The sequence below is a fragment of the Jatropha curcas genome, chromosome 2 (assembly GCF_041381405.1).
Source record: "Jatropha curcas cultivar XTBG-Jc1 chromosome 2, XTBG_Jcur_1.0, whole genome shotgun sequence".
NCBI classification, from domain to species: domain Eukaryota; kingdom Viridiplantae; phylum Streptophyta; class Magnoliopsida; order Malpighiales; family Euphorbiaceae; genus Jatropha; species Jatropha curcas.
In genome coordinates this window covers 8972853-8989233 of record NC_143152.1, presented here as the reverse complement: position 1 = coordinate 8989233, position 16381 = coordinate 8972853, and the positions used below count along the sequence as shown (strand labels likewise).

The 16381-nt window shown below is 31.8% G+C and overlaps 1 protein-coding gene, 1 long non-coding RNA gene and 1 pseudogene across 2 annotated transcripts; 1 reads left to right on the top strand and 2 right to left on the bottom strand.

Moving 5' to 3' along the window:
• The first annotated feature begins 121 nt into the window (after nt 1-121).
• LOC149498202 (uncharacterized) lies at nt 122-2643 on the top strand. The gene is made up of 2 exons (XR_016319717.1): nt 122-261; nt 2337-2643. It is a non-coding gene; the product is annotated as an uncharacterized LOC149498202 (long non-coding RNA).
• LOC149498201 (uncharacterized) lies at nt 2613-5110 on the bottom strand (annotated as a pseudogene).
• Nucleotides 5111-6245: 1135 nt separating this feature from the next.
• LOC149498200 (BTB/POZ domain protein, putative (DUF177)) lies at nt 6246-10380 on the bottom strand. The gene is made up of 3 exons (XM_089717352.1): nt 10223-10380; nt 7574-8450; nt 6246-6892 (listed from the first exon to the last, which is right to left on the bottom strand). Exons 2-3 carry the CDS (start codon nt 8131-8133, stop codon nt 6475-6477), a joined length of 978 nt encoding a protein of 325 aa, XP_089573478.1. The 5' UTR covers nt 8134-8450; nt 10223-10380; the 3' UTR covers nt 6246-6474.
• Between the last annotated feature and the right edge of the window lie 6001 nt (nt 10381-16381).

Sequence of the window (16381 nt, the reverse complement as noted above, 5' to 3'; positions counted from 1 at the left end):
CCTTTCATTTTTCGATCACCGGCGACCAGCCCTTTGCCGCCATCTCCCTGCTGCCGTCGCCTCCTCACCGCGCATCTCCGATCGTTCCTTCTCTCTCTCCCCATTCACTTCTGGCGAGAGCAGTAGTCGCAGGAAGAGTCGGGACTCCTTATCGACTTTCCGGTGACACCAGCCCATAGCCGACCAACCACATCGTCTCCAGCTACCACCGCTCGACGTCGCTCTCTCCTGCTCACGACTCTAGTGGGCACAGCAGCTCAGGTGAGCAACGATTCTATTTCAATCAACTTCAGCCACTTCAGTGGCTCTGAGCTTTCTCTCTCTTCGTTCCGGCGAGCACCACCACTGCCTCCGGTCAAGCAAAATTCTGGTAGTTTGGTACTTGGGTATTGGAATTAATTTTGGTTACTTCCTAGAAATTAATTAATTTCTAGCATTTTGTGGCTAGTCAATTTAATTTAATTATCGTATTACCCAATCTATTAAAAAGTGTTGATTCGATTAGAAGACTTTAATTAATTAAAGCCAATTTAAATTAGCACCAAACAAATTTAATTGAAGAATTTTGATAATTATATTAATGGAATTAAAGTGTGGATTTAATGTAGATTAGATTGAATGTATTATTGTTGTCTTGATAGAAAATTAAGAATATTGAATAAGAATTAACGGTGGGAGCTGTTCATGTGGGTCCCGAATATACATGGCACAACCCAAGAGGGTTGTTAGAATCACGAATGAGAAATGCTAGGTTCCTGAAACACTATTCACACGACTAATAGTCGGGAAAATCTGATTTTTGACTATTAATTGACACTATAACTGCATTTTTTTAAGGAAATGTGTAAGTTAGGGTGTTTATTGTAGATCCTGTGAAAGAAATTAGAATGATTGTGATATGGTGGCAGCCAACCTAGCTACTTGCTTAAAATTTCTGCTTTGATATGAGGTATTTGACATGATAAGTTAAGTTTCTGGTGGTAAATGAGTCAATTAGTGTTTATAATATAGATTTTGATTGAGAGACCTTGATTTTCTTAGGCTAGCAGCAGCCATTTTAGTGTAATTCTTGAACTAAATCTGTGATATGAAGTAAATGTTTATTTTCATTTATTTGTTATTTTATGTTCGGGCTTAACCTTAGATAGCGAAGCTTGGATTGTTAATAGCTAAAGTTTTGTATTGTGATTAAATATTTATACTATTACTTGATATGGAAGAAGGGAAATTAAATTGTTTGATTGCCCGATGGATGGGCTGTGTGTGTAATGGTTGATGGATGTAATATTGCTGATATTCGAGCAGGTAGATAGTCCAAATTTTAGGGGAGGTGCTACCGAAATTTCGATAGAACTTAGATTAATTTTAATTAACAACATAATTAATAAGTTTAGTTAGATTAGTTCTATAACTTGGTACATAATAAATATAGTGCTCTGATTATTTATTATCTTTATTACTCATTTAATGATCTACATATTTATTTATTTATTTATTTATTTCCATTATTATTGTTATTATTGTTATTTATTTTATCATTGTTGTTTATTGTTAATACTATTTAATTATTTAGTTATTTGCATTGCATTATGATGTTTAATTGATTAATATGCTTGCATTTAATTGCAATACTTGATTAATTGTGTTGTGATATTGCTGTGCTTTGTTTGTGTGGAATTAGAATGAAGTGGGTCACCATGGGTTTGTGAGACCGTTTCTGTTATACGGATCCTGATTCTGATTTCTGTTATATTCTGATTCTGTTATATGGATCCTGATTCTGTTTCTGTTAGCCGAGTAAATGGGAGATCGGCGCCCCCGTGTGCACCTACTGTTATCGTTACTGTTAACCACAGGTTGGCTTCTTTATTGGGCGCACCTGATAATCTAGATTTGATCGCAGCCCGCAGGGTGACCTCCTGTTGTGAGCGCCTGATGATCTAGATTTGATGGAGACGACCGGGTTGCCTCCTGTTGGTCTGAAAAAGAAAAGAGAGGATAGAAAAACAATGAGAGGGCTGGTCAAGTGAGGATTAGACCAGTCGGCCAGTATGGGGGATTGGCTCCCTGGTGCACATGTGAGAGGATGAGCCATGTGGGAGGACGGCTCATCGGGGGTTCGGTGACTCCACTGACTAATTTCCACGTGATGTGATTATATGAAGATGTTAATGATTGTGAGTGCTGGTGATTTGCCATTCGTGTGACCGGCTGTGTGAGCGTATAGCTAGTCGGATGACTAGATCGATATATTTACACATTTGTGTGACTGCATGTGTTGTGTGATAATTATTTCTGCTTAGAAAACTCACAAGTCTTGCTTGATTTTTTTTCAGGAAGTAAGTTTTTCTTTAATCCGATTTAGGCTATGATTTTTCGGCACCGGGCAATAGAGAAATTTTCCTAGTTTCATAATTATTTTAATATGTAGTCATGTGTATAAAAAGCTATGTATACCAAAGAGTTAGTGACTCCGCAGTTGTAGGATTTACCTATATTTAGTCGTGTACTAACGTAGACAAAATAATTCTGTAAGCCATATTAGAATGTGATGTATTGTAAACTAGGCCCGAACTATAGAATGCTGTAGAAGATAAACTTGGGCCGAGAAATAATAGAATATTGAAATTTATACCGAGATAATATATTCTAGTGTTTCAGGCTTACTACGGGCCTCGGGGGCCTTAAGCTTACCTGGGCTCTAGTGTCGGTCCGGCCCATGGAGTCGGGTCGTGACATGAAGACAATCAAAACCATAAATTGGTAACCTGTCTTTGATCAACAGGTGCGTAGCCTGATTCAGTCTGTTTAACATCATGTTGTAGTGCTATAATTATTCTTTTGGTTGCAACTAGAATATCAAATAATGCTTAACATAAAGTAGCAGATAATTTGGACAGACCCTTGCTAACACTATCACAAGTTACTAAGCTCATGGTTGACAAATTGAAAAAAAAAATTAGATTATCCAAATACCTGTGCAGAACGAGCACCATCAACGTACTTTGGGGAATGCCTTTGTTCTTCTCCATCTTTCAACCCCTTTATATGGCTGCTTTTAGTGATCCTGTTTCCCATATATAGTCCGTAGGTTGTTCAGGTATCTGAAGTCATTCTACTGTAAAACCCTCTTAATTTGTTCTCATGGAGAATACTTTCAGGTGTGGCTTCATTAGCTTTCAGGTCCCAGTGGGCACCTTCACCTTCCCGATCACCAGAGATCTTTTACGGATCTGAGTCTGCTGTTGTAGTGTAATGAGAACCCAGATTTCTTTGGTATCCATCCTTTAGAGAGTGATGGTGAGCATGCATATCTCGATTCATTTTTAAAGAGTTAGCATGCATATCTCCATTCATTTTTAACTTCTCCAATTCTATATTTCCATGCTCAACAATTTCGTCATCTTTGAAACTAGATGCTAAGGTTGGATCGAGGAATCTTCTTAAAATGCTGTTATCTTCCATGTCATGATGATTTAAATGTTTAGTGTTCCATCCTCCAGTAAGAAATAATGCTAATCCATCTCTGTCTTGTTCATTTAAATTAACCAATTTCGAATGTTTCAAGGAATCTCTAATTGATGGGCCATCCATACTTTTCTCTACATGTTCTATCTGTCCCCTAATGGCTCTAATGAACTGCCTGTGTTTGGAAAGCACGTCTTCCCTAGTTCGAGATTTGTCTTGCATGGCTGATAATTTGACAACTCTTTTAAAATCTTCCAACTGATTAATAAACAACCAAGATCAGCCAACTAAAAGAATTTAAGGTGGGGAATCTAGTATGAGCATTACCATTTTGCGGTTTCAAGTATGGTTGCAACATCACGCTTATGATATATTCTATTGATGCAAGCAACCTTGGGTAGGGTTGTTCAGCTTGAACAAGATTTTGGTCATGCAAAAGAAGGCGAAAAAGTGATTCCGTCCTAAATATTGAATAAGGACCTTAAAGTTAAAAATGGTACAAAAAAACTGTGCAGTAACTATAATTCTCCTTACTCCCATTTAATAGAAGTGACAAAATCATTCAGCACGATTTTTGCACTTTGCAGTTTAGTGCATAAAACCAGGAGAAAGTTAACGCTCAAAAACTTTTTCTGCAATCATGAGAAGGCCAAAGACGTTCAACATCTGATCTGATGTCTCTCAAATAAAAATAAAAAGAACTACTTCAAACGCAGTAGCTTTAACATAAAATCGTGATCACATTTTGCAGGATTACAATAAACGCCATTAACATTTCAATTATAATTTTACCACCTAAATTTATCTTTCAAAATATGTAGTCTTAAACTGAATAGAATAAAGGGAGATGATTCATATAGCCCCATCACTGGTTTGGAATTTAAACTTAGTTGCATTAAGTTGTCTATATGATTATTAAGCTTCTGAAATTATACATATTACTATTTTTTGAGGCAGAAACATCAGGTTAAAACAATCTGTCCTAGAAGAAAAGAAAAGCAAAACAGAAAGGAAGAAATCCAAGCTAAAAAATGCACCTAAACCATACAGCAACCAAACATTCATCAAAAAACAAAAATTCAACAAAAACCCAGAAACTTATTCTTTAAAGTTCAATAAGCAATCAAAAAAAGATATCGGTAGCTGCCCTCTATCGAGGATACAAACAAAAATGCAAAATATTTTTTCTAATTTTTTTTCCTTTGATAAGACATGAAAAGTACTTCCAACAAAATGGGAAACAATTATCAAATCTTACCTATCAGCAGAATCCTGAACCACTTCGGCTGCTAGAAACAGAGGGTCTGACTCCCATTGATGCAAACTTGAGGCCATTTTGCAAGTCTCAAAACACCCAATATAGCAATATACCTATATTATATATTCACATAAAGGAAAATAAAAATATGTTCTCTCTTTCTTTCTTGTCTCTTAAATTAAGAGAAAAATTGGAAACCCTAGAGTAAATTATATATATATATATATATATATATATATATATATATAAAGGGTTTAGATTTGCAAAGAGAGAATTAAGTAAATGAATTTCTAGGTTTTACAGGGTGCGATGACGAAAGTTGGTGCGAAAACAAAAGCTGAAGGAAGGAGATGCAAGGGAAAGGTCTTTTTGGTAATTCGCATGAGATGCAAGATATGGGTATTGGGTACGTAATTCAGCGAAATGCCCATACGGTAGCGTATCGTCTTTCTTTTTTTAAAAGCGCTTTTACTGTAAATGGATTGACAGAATAAATTAATGGTATTCAAATCAGATCCATTATTATTTTCATTTTTTTAAATACGAGGACGAAGAAATTCGAATCGTGTCTATATTCAAACTTTTTTTTGAATAATAAAATTGAAACTAAAAAGAATAATATTAAATTTTTTCACTTAAAAATAATTTTAACAAAATATATAAATTTTTCTTCTAGTGCTTGATTATTTATTTGATTTGGATGACAAAACAAGTTTTTTTAAATTTTCTATATTTTTATTATTTTTCCAAAACCTTTATGTATATCACTTTTCATCATACATCAACAGTGTCAACTAAAGAAGATGTCACACTATTTAAAAGATAGGAGAGAAAGGAGAAAAAGAGAAGGGCAAAATACGATTAAACTTTATATGCACCTATGATTAAATTGAGTAGGGCAAAATACGATTTGGAAAGCATGATTAAGTTCAGTTTGGCATTTTAGATATTTAATTTTATTCGATTTTAATGGAGTCGAATTTTTTTTTTTTTTTCATTCACTTCTGTTTTTTTTGTTTTAAACTCAAAAAATTAGTTTAAATTTCACCAAAATAATTAAATCAAACTAAATTAAATTAAAATTATTCAATTCGATTTGTAGTTATAAAAATTTGAGTATTGTTCAGATTGCATTGATTTAATTCGGTTTAAATCGAACTGAACTAATGCTTATTTTTAAATTATGATGAGCATAATTACTCAATTTGAGACCAGAAAATTGAGAAATACTTGAAAAGAAAGGCACATTATTACCCTTCAACTTTGTTAAGCTACTGATCTGCTAAAAAGCAGATTAATTAATTTCTAAGTTGGAATTTGTTTTACAAAAGTCAACTATAAAAGAAATACTATGAATTTGAAAATTTGAGACTGAATACAAATTGAGTCTTATTGGTAAATAAATAAAATTTTCCAATTCAGTCTCTAAATAATTTAAAATTTTCGATGGAATTTTGTTTTATCTAATCAGCTTAACGTTTTATTACTATTTATAACAAATTTTCATTTGAGACAGAACTTGTAAGGAATTGTATAAATTCCTTGTAAAAGAAAATTTATAGAGATTTTTTTAACTTACTGTCATACATTCTTAATATTATTACTACAATTTATAGGATTTGAAAACCATTACTACAACAAAGTCTGGTCTGGAACATTCAAAAAGGCAAGAACAAACACTATTCTACAAAATGATGTTACTCTGCAGAAGAAATGAATGTATAGCTAGACAAGAGATGCAATTTAACCTAACCTTTAGGCTGCATTTGTTTTTTCAGATCTTTAAGAGGGCCATAACCTCTCTCTTTAATCTTCTCTTTCAAACAATTACAACTACTTGTGTTCAAATTTGTACCGCATTCAAGGCACGCACCTTTGCATCCTGAAGCACATATTGCATCAATGGTAATTTCTACATGTACCAAGTCTCTTATATGCTTTGAAATATCGATTTCCTTTTCTTCAGGCGGAAAATACAGCCTATCATCCCAATCAATTGAAGCATCATCATCATCCTCTTCTTCTTTGCCACTTGCCATAGAAGATTTAAATTTATCGTCACCAAAGATTACTCCCATACTGATCACTTCTGGTTCTTCAATCGGTTCCTCATTTAGTAAAAGAGCGAAGTTGGAGTAAATGCTCTTGGCAGCTGGTTGGCCACAGCTAGAACATCAAATTAACTCACAATTAGGCTCACTTTTCAAAAAGAAGAAAAGGCAAAATGAATTATGAAAATTGCAGTCTTATATTAATTGGTGTATCCTACTTGAGTAATACAATATAAACAAAAGCAGAGAAGAATGACAAAATATACGAGTAATATCATTTTTATGATATTCTGAATGACAACTCCACATATGCAACAAAAAAGGTTCATTATGATTACTCATTATCATATCCTCTATCTAAGTTATTCTCTAAAAAATCTCAATTGATAACCAAACACCTTCTAAACAGATAATTTGCCCTAAGCAGAGTTGCACAGCTTTTACTAGTGTGACATCCAACTAGCTATAGATTCAAGTATGCAATCACAGAACAAAAGTATCAGTTGGAGAAAACCAAATACATGTCTATCAATTCAAGATCACAGTACATAGTTCTCTGTTAACAGATTCTTCTCTTTTAACCAGAGAGAGAAGGAGATGAAAACAGGCAATATAGTGTTTACACAAACAAAAAAGGAGAAAGCAAAACAACCATGTGTGGCTAAGTTTGGGTTGCACTAGAAGTCTGTACCTAGGACCATGATTCTTCACTAATTTTCTGACCATCATCAAGTTAAATAATGTGCAAAAATTGTATAAATAACAGCACAAAAACAAAGATCAGAAACTGAAATACCTATTGCAATCTAGAGTGATAACAGTCTTGATGATCCCATCAAGCCTCAACTTTTTCTTCTTTCTTGTCACATCAATGGAGATTTGAACAGGAGTTCCAAGTGGGTAATCCTTCACAGCTTTTGTTACACGTAATCCCATAATTGAGGCCCTTGATTTAGAAATATCAGTTGAAAGTTCTTCCAATCCAAGCCTTTCCAAGGTTGTACAACACTCTAGATGCGAAATTGAAGCATTTCTCCTATAAATGATAGCACCATTCCATGGTGATTCAGTATCTTCAGGGACTTCTTGGTCTTGATCTCCCCAATCGAAAGATACATCAGTAAAAGTCTGATTGTTATGGTCCATGGAATCTCTCACAGTAAAATTTAGAATGCTGTGCGAATTGTTTCTGCAGATTTTGCATATATTTAACATGCTAACCCATGAACATTTATCACAAACAATAGAAAAACTTGGATTTGACAAGGATTTTTTTTGATAGGCTAAACTGTGTGCCTTGTATTTGCTTAATATTGGAGATGGAGTTATTGAGGATGTGAAGATTGCAAAAGACATCTTTGTTTGATAAATTCTGTAAGATTTCTATGAAAAGAACTTGATTTCCCACCAGAATCATCTATTTTGCACCCATTTCAAAACTCAAGCATACTTGAGCCTTATCAGGTAATGGTAGAAAATGCCTAGTTCACTAAAGTTCCTCAGTAAATAAACTAATAATGTGTAGGGAAAAAAAAATAGAAAAGTGTCGCAGTATTTGCCTATATTAAGAAAAAAAAGGTTTAAGGATAATAGTAATGTAACTTCAAGATTATTTTGGACGATTCATGCGAAATCTAGAAGAAAGTCAGGAATTTGATGTTTGCAACCAAAACCTGCAAAGCAGAACCATTTAGACCAAAAGTAAGAATACTAGAATAGAGTACTTTTATATGCTATTTATTCAAAATATAATAGACAAAGCTTTTGGTCTACAAGCAAGCTCCCTTTCCATGAAGCCATTATACTGGCCATTAAAAGGAATAAACAACTAGAAGAAACTAAGTTTAATGTAATGAAGTAAACTGGGGAAAGAAGACCATACAATAACAATAAGACTTTTAGCAATCAAAAGTAGAAGTTATAAGCAGCTTATATAAATCTTCAGAAACATAAGCATTTATGATCTCAGGTTATGCTCTTACTCCTAACAACCCTTGCGGGGTTCAACAAGGAACTAAGGCCTTTCTTGGTAACTACTAACTAGGAATTAGAAACCAGCAACAGGAGTCAAACCTTTATTTACATTTTCTGAGCTTTTGGAAATCTACTAAAAACTAAATGAAAGAAGATTTTTTTTTTTTTTTTTTTAAGAAAAAAAGGTTTTTGCAGCATGATTTTAACTCCCACATGAGGTTCAAGTATACACTACAAATACAAGTAAGAGATCAGTACAATTTCTCAATCTATTATTCCAGGTTAATCAATGGCATCTAAATTGCTTTGGATCTTCATAAACTGATACAATCATCTACAACTTTATCAAACTGCTATTCAAATATAGAAGAAGATTTAAAAATGCAAAGGTTCTCTAGTTCTTCTTCGGGTACAAACTGACTAAAAATCAACCAGATGTCCAGAAATCCAATAAAGCTTACCATATAAAAAATTTATAATCCACACACCAACACATGAACAGGGATGAACTTAAAATGGATTTCAAATGCCTTCTTATAGATTCTTTATCTCAAACAAAAACTGGAGAAGACAAAAAACAATTAAAAAAATAAAGAAGAAGAAGAAGAAGAGGTCCCAAGTTAACAAAGAAAGACAGAAGAATCACAGTAAGTTGCTACATACTGTCAAGCTTTCAAGTATAGCAGCCTAACTGTTCGATGAAATGGCTGAACAAAACATAAGGAAAGAGCTACGGTAATTGAAGAAATAAATTTGCTAGGTTTGCATATTCAGAACAGAAACACATAATAAAGGCTTTGACTTTGTACAAATACAAATTCTTCCCTCATAAGATTTTGAAAATTTGACTTTGTACCCATTATAGTTAGAATACTGAAATAGAGTACTTTTGAACTCCATGGATTCAAAATACAATAGATAGAGCTTTTGGTCTACAAGAAAGTTCCTTTTCCATGAAGCCATTATATTGGCCATTAAGAAGGAATAAACAACTATAAGAAACTGAGATTACTATAATGAAGTAAATTGGGTAAAGAATACCATACAATAATAATGTCAGCTAATACTTCTTTCATATATACCTGATAGGATTTTTAGCAATCAAAAAGTAGAGCTCATAAGCAGCTTATATCAATCTTCAGAAACATAAAATTCATAAATGGGAAATTTTTATCTTCTAATCTAAAACAAATGCAGTCTTTATAGAAACCAACAGGAGCACAGTCGTTTGAGTTAGTTCTTTGCAAGAAGTTAATGAAGGGACAAGTAATCTCTCTTCAAAACTTCAAAAATGAAGTCCACGAAACAAAATTTTCTAAAACCAAAAGATTTTTTTTTTTTTTACCAAAATAAAAAAATGAACCCACTTTCAATTTCAATTCTCACTTCCCATAGACCAAATTCAAGAACTAAAATCACTAATTGCAAGTAGTAATAACAATAAGCAAAGAGAAGTTCTTTAAAGAGTTACCTGAAGGAGAAGCTTAAAGCGGTTTAGTTGTGACAGCCATTAACCCTTTAGCATTCAAGAGCATAAGCAAAGGGCCAAACGGTCGATGAACCATTAATGAGAGAGAGGAGGAACAAGAATGGCCAAAGATAAGGGGGAGCGCAAAAATGGAGGGGAAAAAAAATACATATTACAACTTTGAGTTAAAACGGTGCGGTTTACGACAAACTATATTACTCCCTTGTTTGTTATTACTAGTTAAATGTCGCAAAATGTTTACAAATTTTTCTAAATTAGTATATTTAAATAATTATTTTTTTTATAATAACTTTTATGATTATTCATTAAATAAATGAAAAGCTTTTATTAATATATTAAAGATAAGAAAAGGCAAATTAATTTTTGTTGACTATATATATATATATATATATATATATACTATTTTTTTATGACGTGCGTTGCACGTTAATTATACGCGTTATTCGTACTTGTTTAATTCTTTATGTCATTACTTATTTTTACTATTTTTTATACTCATTTTTATTTTTTATATTAAATATTGATTATAATTTTTATTTTATATCATTTAGTTTTTATTATATCATTATTTATCTAAAATTCATTATTACTGTATATATACAATCTACAATATCACCTAATAAATATGTTTTAATATATATATATATATATATATATATATATATATATATATATATATATATATATATATATATTTAAATTTAAAATTTTCAACTGTTCATCATTTCACACACACATATGTTCCATTTATTTAAGAATAAATTTTAAAAAGTAAAAATTTAAAAATTTGAAAGTCTTAATTATATATATTCTATTTGAAAATTTATTTTTTAAAAAATATATCCAATCAAATTATATAAACATAAAGAAAAATATAATATTATAAAAGAATTTACTTTTTTCTTTTTTAATTCTCTCATAAATGGAATGTTTTAAATTATAATAAAAACATAATCAAATATTTAAAGGTATATTCTATTTGTTTTATGACGTGTGTGGTACCTATTGCTCGTTTGATACTTGTAGTTTATATTTATTTATTTTCATATACAATATTAACTATTTATTATAATTTTTGTCTTATATTGTGTATATCTTTTTAATGTTAAAACTTCATCTTTTTATTGTGAATGCATAAATAAGTTAAATATTTTAATCAAGTTAAATCTACGTGAGCATAGGTAATTTACATTTAAAATCATTGGTTTTAATAATTTGTACCTTTTAAGTTTAAAAATTATTTATAAAGTTTATCAATTTTAAAAAAATTAATTCAAATATAATCAATTAAATAAATAAATAATTTGAATTCTAGTAAACTTTTACTTATATTAAATATAAAAAAAATATAAATTTATATATAAAATATAGAATTCATTTAGACTAAATAAGATTCAAATAAAATCATTAATATTTCATAGAACTTATGAATAATTACAAAAATTTTAATTTTTTACATGTTTGACCAAATAAAAAAATCATTATATGATATTGTAAAGAAATTTTGCTTCACAATTTTTAATCAAGTGGTTTTATTTAATAAAATGAGGGATAACTTTTAAACTAATTTTAGGTAGGTGAGCATACACTATCATCTTAATTTGAAACCACACCGAATTAATTCAAATTTAAAGTGAATTTTCGAAATGAAAATAGACTCAAAGTAAATATAGTTCAAAATCTAATTAGTTCAATGATTTTACATGCACTTTTAGGTTGGTCAATTTAAGCCTTTCACTAAAAACAAAAATTAGATAAAAAATTCAGTTTCTCTATGCAGACTAAAAACCAACCTAAATCAATTTTACCCAATGTTTTAATATTCTTAAAATTAGAAAACATCCCTAAAATTGCAAAGAGATATAAGTTCTCTTTTTTTGGAGAAATCTTATACCATTAATTAATATAATATTTAATTAATTAATCTAATAATAATATTTTTCAACATATTGAATAACTCCAACTAAGTGCAAAATTAGCAAAGTATATTGTACAATTCCTTTCCACTTACTATTTATCATTCTCTTTCTCTCTCTATTCTTAGGTATCCGATATGGAATAAATAGTTTAAACGTGTGTATATATATTTCACATAAATATATTCAGGAGAAGATGAAAAGAAATATCAAATTTCACATAAACTATTAGATTAATTAAATAATTCTTATTCTTATTATTGTATAAGATTTTTTACCTTTATTGCCATAATCTGATTATTTCTAAAAGTATTATAAAAGAAAAATATCACATATTCTTTTCTATAATAAAAAAAGAAAAAATTGTAGGTAACTATCTTTTATCTTAGATAATCGTCTATAAGAAAAAGAAAGTGAATGAAAAATTAATTAAATATTCTCATATACACCACTTTATCGTGAAATTATATTATTTTTTCCATATAAAGAACTAAAAAAATTAAATATTAGAATATTTATATGAAATATAATTTCAAAAATTTATATTTAAAAATTTATTCTATTTGAAAATTTATTTTAAGAAAATACATCCAATCAAATTATACCAATACAAAAAAAAGAATATTAATAAAAATTTTTTTTCTATTTTTATGTTACGACCCAAAACCGTGGGCCAAACCAACACTAGGGCCCAAGTAAGCTTAAGGCCCCGAGGCCCCTAACTCACTTTAATCCGTTTCTTTAAAGCCGATTCCAGGAACAATAAGCCCATAATACGACAATATTAAATCATACTATCGAATCATATCTCTGGTGCAGCTTTTATTTTTCTAATAATTCATAGCTTGGGCCTGTATTTTATATACCATTTACGTTGTCCACAATATGGAAAAATTAGGCCAATCGTACTCTTAGAGAGTCAATTAGAAAATTCACAGGTTTATTGAATAACATACAAATAACTTTTACATAATAGTTTGTAATACATGACTCTCTAACTGCGGAGCTTAGTGTACAGGTGTAAATACACTTTACACCCGTTATCTTATTTTCTTAACATTACTCATAATTAGAAATTATTGTTGTAACTCTGCAGAGAAAGAACCAGAACTTATCTAAACCAGCACAGTGTCCATCTCTTGGAAAAATTTAAGGAAGGAGGGGTGAGTTTCACAAATTCAGTGAATAATAATAAATAATACATAACCTAAATAGTCACACAAAATGCTTTTCAATTTTACATAGTGAGCATTCATTCAACTAAGCGCATGACACATCGTTAACAACCATAACTGATATCACTTTCAAATAATCACATCAAATAGACATTGGTCCGTGGCATCATTATTTTCTCGTTTCAAAAGTAATCTGATAATCATATTTCACGATAAAGGAGCCCATCCCTTTATCGGGTAATAAGGAGTCCATCCCCCATTACGGACCTAGGAGCTCATCCCCAAATATGAACCGAGGAGCTGATCCCCATATATGGCCAACTGGTCTAATTCTCACTTGACGAGTTCTCTCATTATTTTTTCGTTCTCTTTTTCTTTACCATCAGGAAGCCACCCTGTGGTTTTGTGTCACGACTTATCTTATTCCAATTCCATACGTAAACAAAGCATAGTATAGCCACATCGCAAGTAATCCAATAAACTCATATAACATAGTAATTTGCATAGGAGATTAATAATCACATATGAGTATAATTATCAAACGTATATGAATATATGCTTCTCATATGCTTGTAATGATATAATTTATATGATGATCATAATGTAAATAATGTTGCTTTCATAATATAGAATTAAAATAATGAAGGCCGAGTATCATTTGTATATATATATATTTATAAGATACGAAATGGTTGATACTTGTATGCAAATGATGGTATGAATCATTTATTATTACTCACAGTAATTAAAAAAGAGTAAACTTTATCTTGGATCTTAACTAATAAGAGCAATAGACATCTTGAACGATCTAAACAAAACAATAAATATAAAGGAAAGACTGTATTAGGCAAAAGGCTTTTCTTAAATAAAAATCGAGGAATTAATTTAATATGTTTGTCAATTATTGCTTTCACATCCCATCCATCGGGCAATCCATAATTTCAATATTCAACGATAACATCAAATGTTCAATTCATTTCCTTATTTGGTTTATCATTCTAAATAGTCCTTAGCTCAAATTAGATTAAGGAATTAATTCCTCCTCAAGGAATGTATATCTATGTATATATAATGAATTAAGGTCCAAATAATTACAATGCTCATAACCAAGCATTTTAAATTATATGCTTTACTTATTTTATTTAAAAATTCATATCATAAAATCCATATTTATCAAAATTCTCATTTTATTTTATGATATCAATTATAACTTGCTCTAATTTATTAAAACCCTTATTTTGTTCTTATTCCTTCATTATTTTAATCAAAACTAATTTAACCCAATAACAATAATTTTCAAATTGAAATTTACATTGAATTTTAACACATTGAATCTTAAATTATACAGATTAAAAATTGAATTTCGGATTTAGGTTCAGTGTACAAGTCTTAAGTTTCTGCCTCCCGGGTCTCGCCGGTGATTCGCTGGTCGATTGCCAGACTACCTCTGGTGCCGCCGTCAACGGTGGCTGAAAAACCGTAGTTGCTTGAAATTGAGCGCTCTTCACACTATCTTGCTCGAATTTTAACCAAGAGTCTGTTTTTGGCGTTGATTAGGTGAGACCGACTGTGACATCCTACCGAGTCGAGTCTTAGCATAGAGTCGAGTAGTCGAGTTGAGTCGAGTCTTTTCATAGAGTCGAGTTGAGTCGAGTTGAATCAAACCCGGTTGGGGTAGAATGGGTTATTAAGTGGAGTTACTTGATTGAGAGAAAAGATTAAAGCACATGGGTGAGGATTGATTTGCATTAAAAGATTGAGCTTGGGTATTAAGTTGTAGTCTGTTTACAATTGAGGTACCATTTAGAACTTTTACACACAAAGTCATGGATCTTTTAGAGCGTACCCGTGCATACCCATTTCACTTTCCCATTTTCATGTTTATCTTCATCTTCTTCATTTTCTTCCTTTCCTCTTCCACCTTCCTTTCAATTTTAATGGTAGTTAAGCCTTAACTTCAATTTTTCGTCTAGCCAAGTAAGTAAACCTTCTTGAAGTTCATAATTGAATCATTTAGTGTTATTATTTTAGAATTCATAAGAATTCTTATTTTTAGGTGAAGGGAGTTCAAGGAGTGCAGAAAAAAGAAGCTAAAGAGGAGCTCAAGTTTTTGGAGTAAAGGTTTGATATCTCTTGTTATTTTTCATTTTCTTTGCATGAGAATTGTGTGGTGTGTTGCTAGTGAGACAATATATTGCTTCATGTTGGGTGGGAGGACTGGTAATGGTGAGAAACAGGGGAGAACAGGGGAGGTATTGAATAAATGAAGTGAATATTGAGTTTATGTTGAAACAGGTTTTGCTGGAAATTTTACCAGTAACTTCATCTTGATTTTGACCCCATTTAATGATGGAATTAGGAAGTGTCATAGAAGAGTTATTTGTTCCTCTATGTGTTAGATTTACATGGGTTTTTGAATCATTCAAATCGGAGTTGTATATTGAGAGATATGACCAAAAGAGTACAGACAGTGCAGGCTGGAAGCGCGCGCGCGAATTGCATGACGAGTTCGCGTTGCCTTCTCGCGCTCGCGAATTTGAACTACGCGCTCGCGACTTTAACCTGAAACTCTCTAACTCTCATTTGGCACATCTCGCGCTCGCGACTTTCAAGTGCGCGCTCGCGACTTGTGCTCGCAAACTCTCTGACTTTCATTTGGCACATCTCGCGCTCGCGACTTTGAAGTGCGCGCTCGCGTACTTGGCCCTTGGCCTGTAAGCGCTCGCGACCTTCATCGCGCGCTCGCGAATTTAGCCTGAGAACTTACTGTCTCTCATTTGGCACTTCTCGCGCTCGCGACTTTCAAGTACGCGCTCGCGACTTGTGCCCGATAACTCACTGTCTCTCATCTACTGCATTACGCGTTCGCGACCTTGCAAGGCGCGCTCGCGACTTGTGTTTTCATGCACTTTTGGACTTCTTTTTCAATGCAATTGTATTCCTTTGCTTCACTTATATGCCTCCAATCATTTTAACATCAAATACAACATTAGAACATGTATCAAAACAACATGCAAGCATGCAAATGATGTGAAATCAAATAAACATTA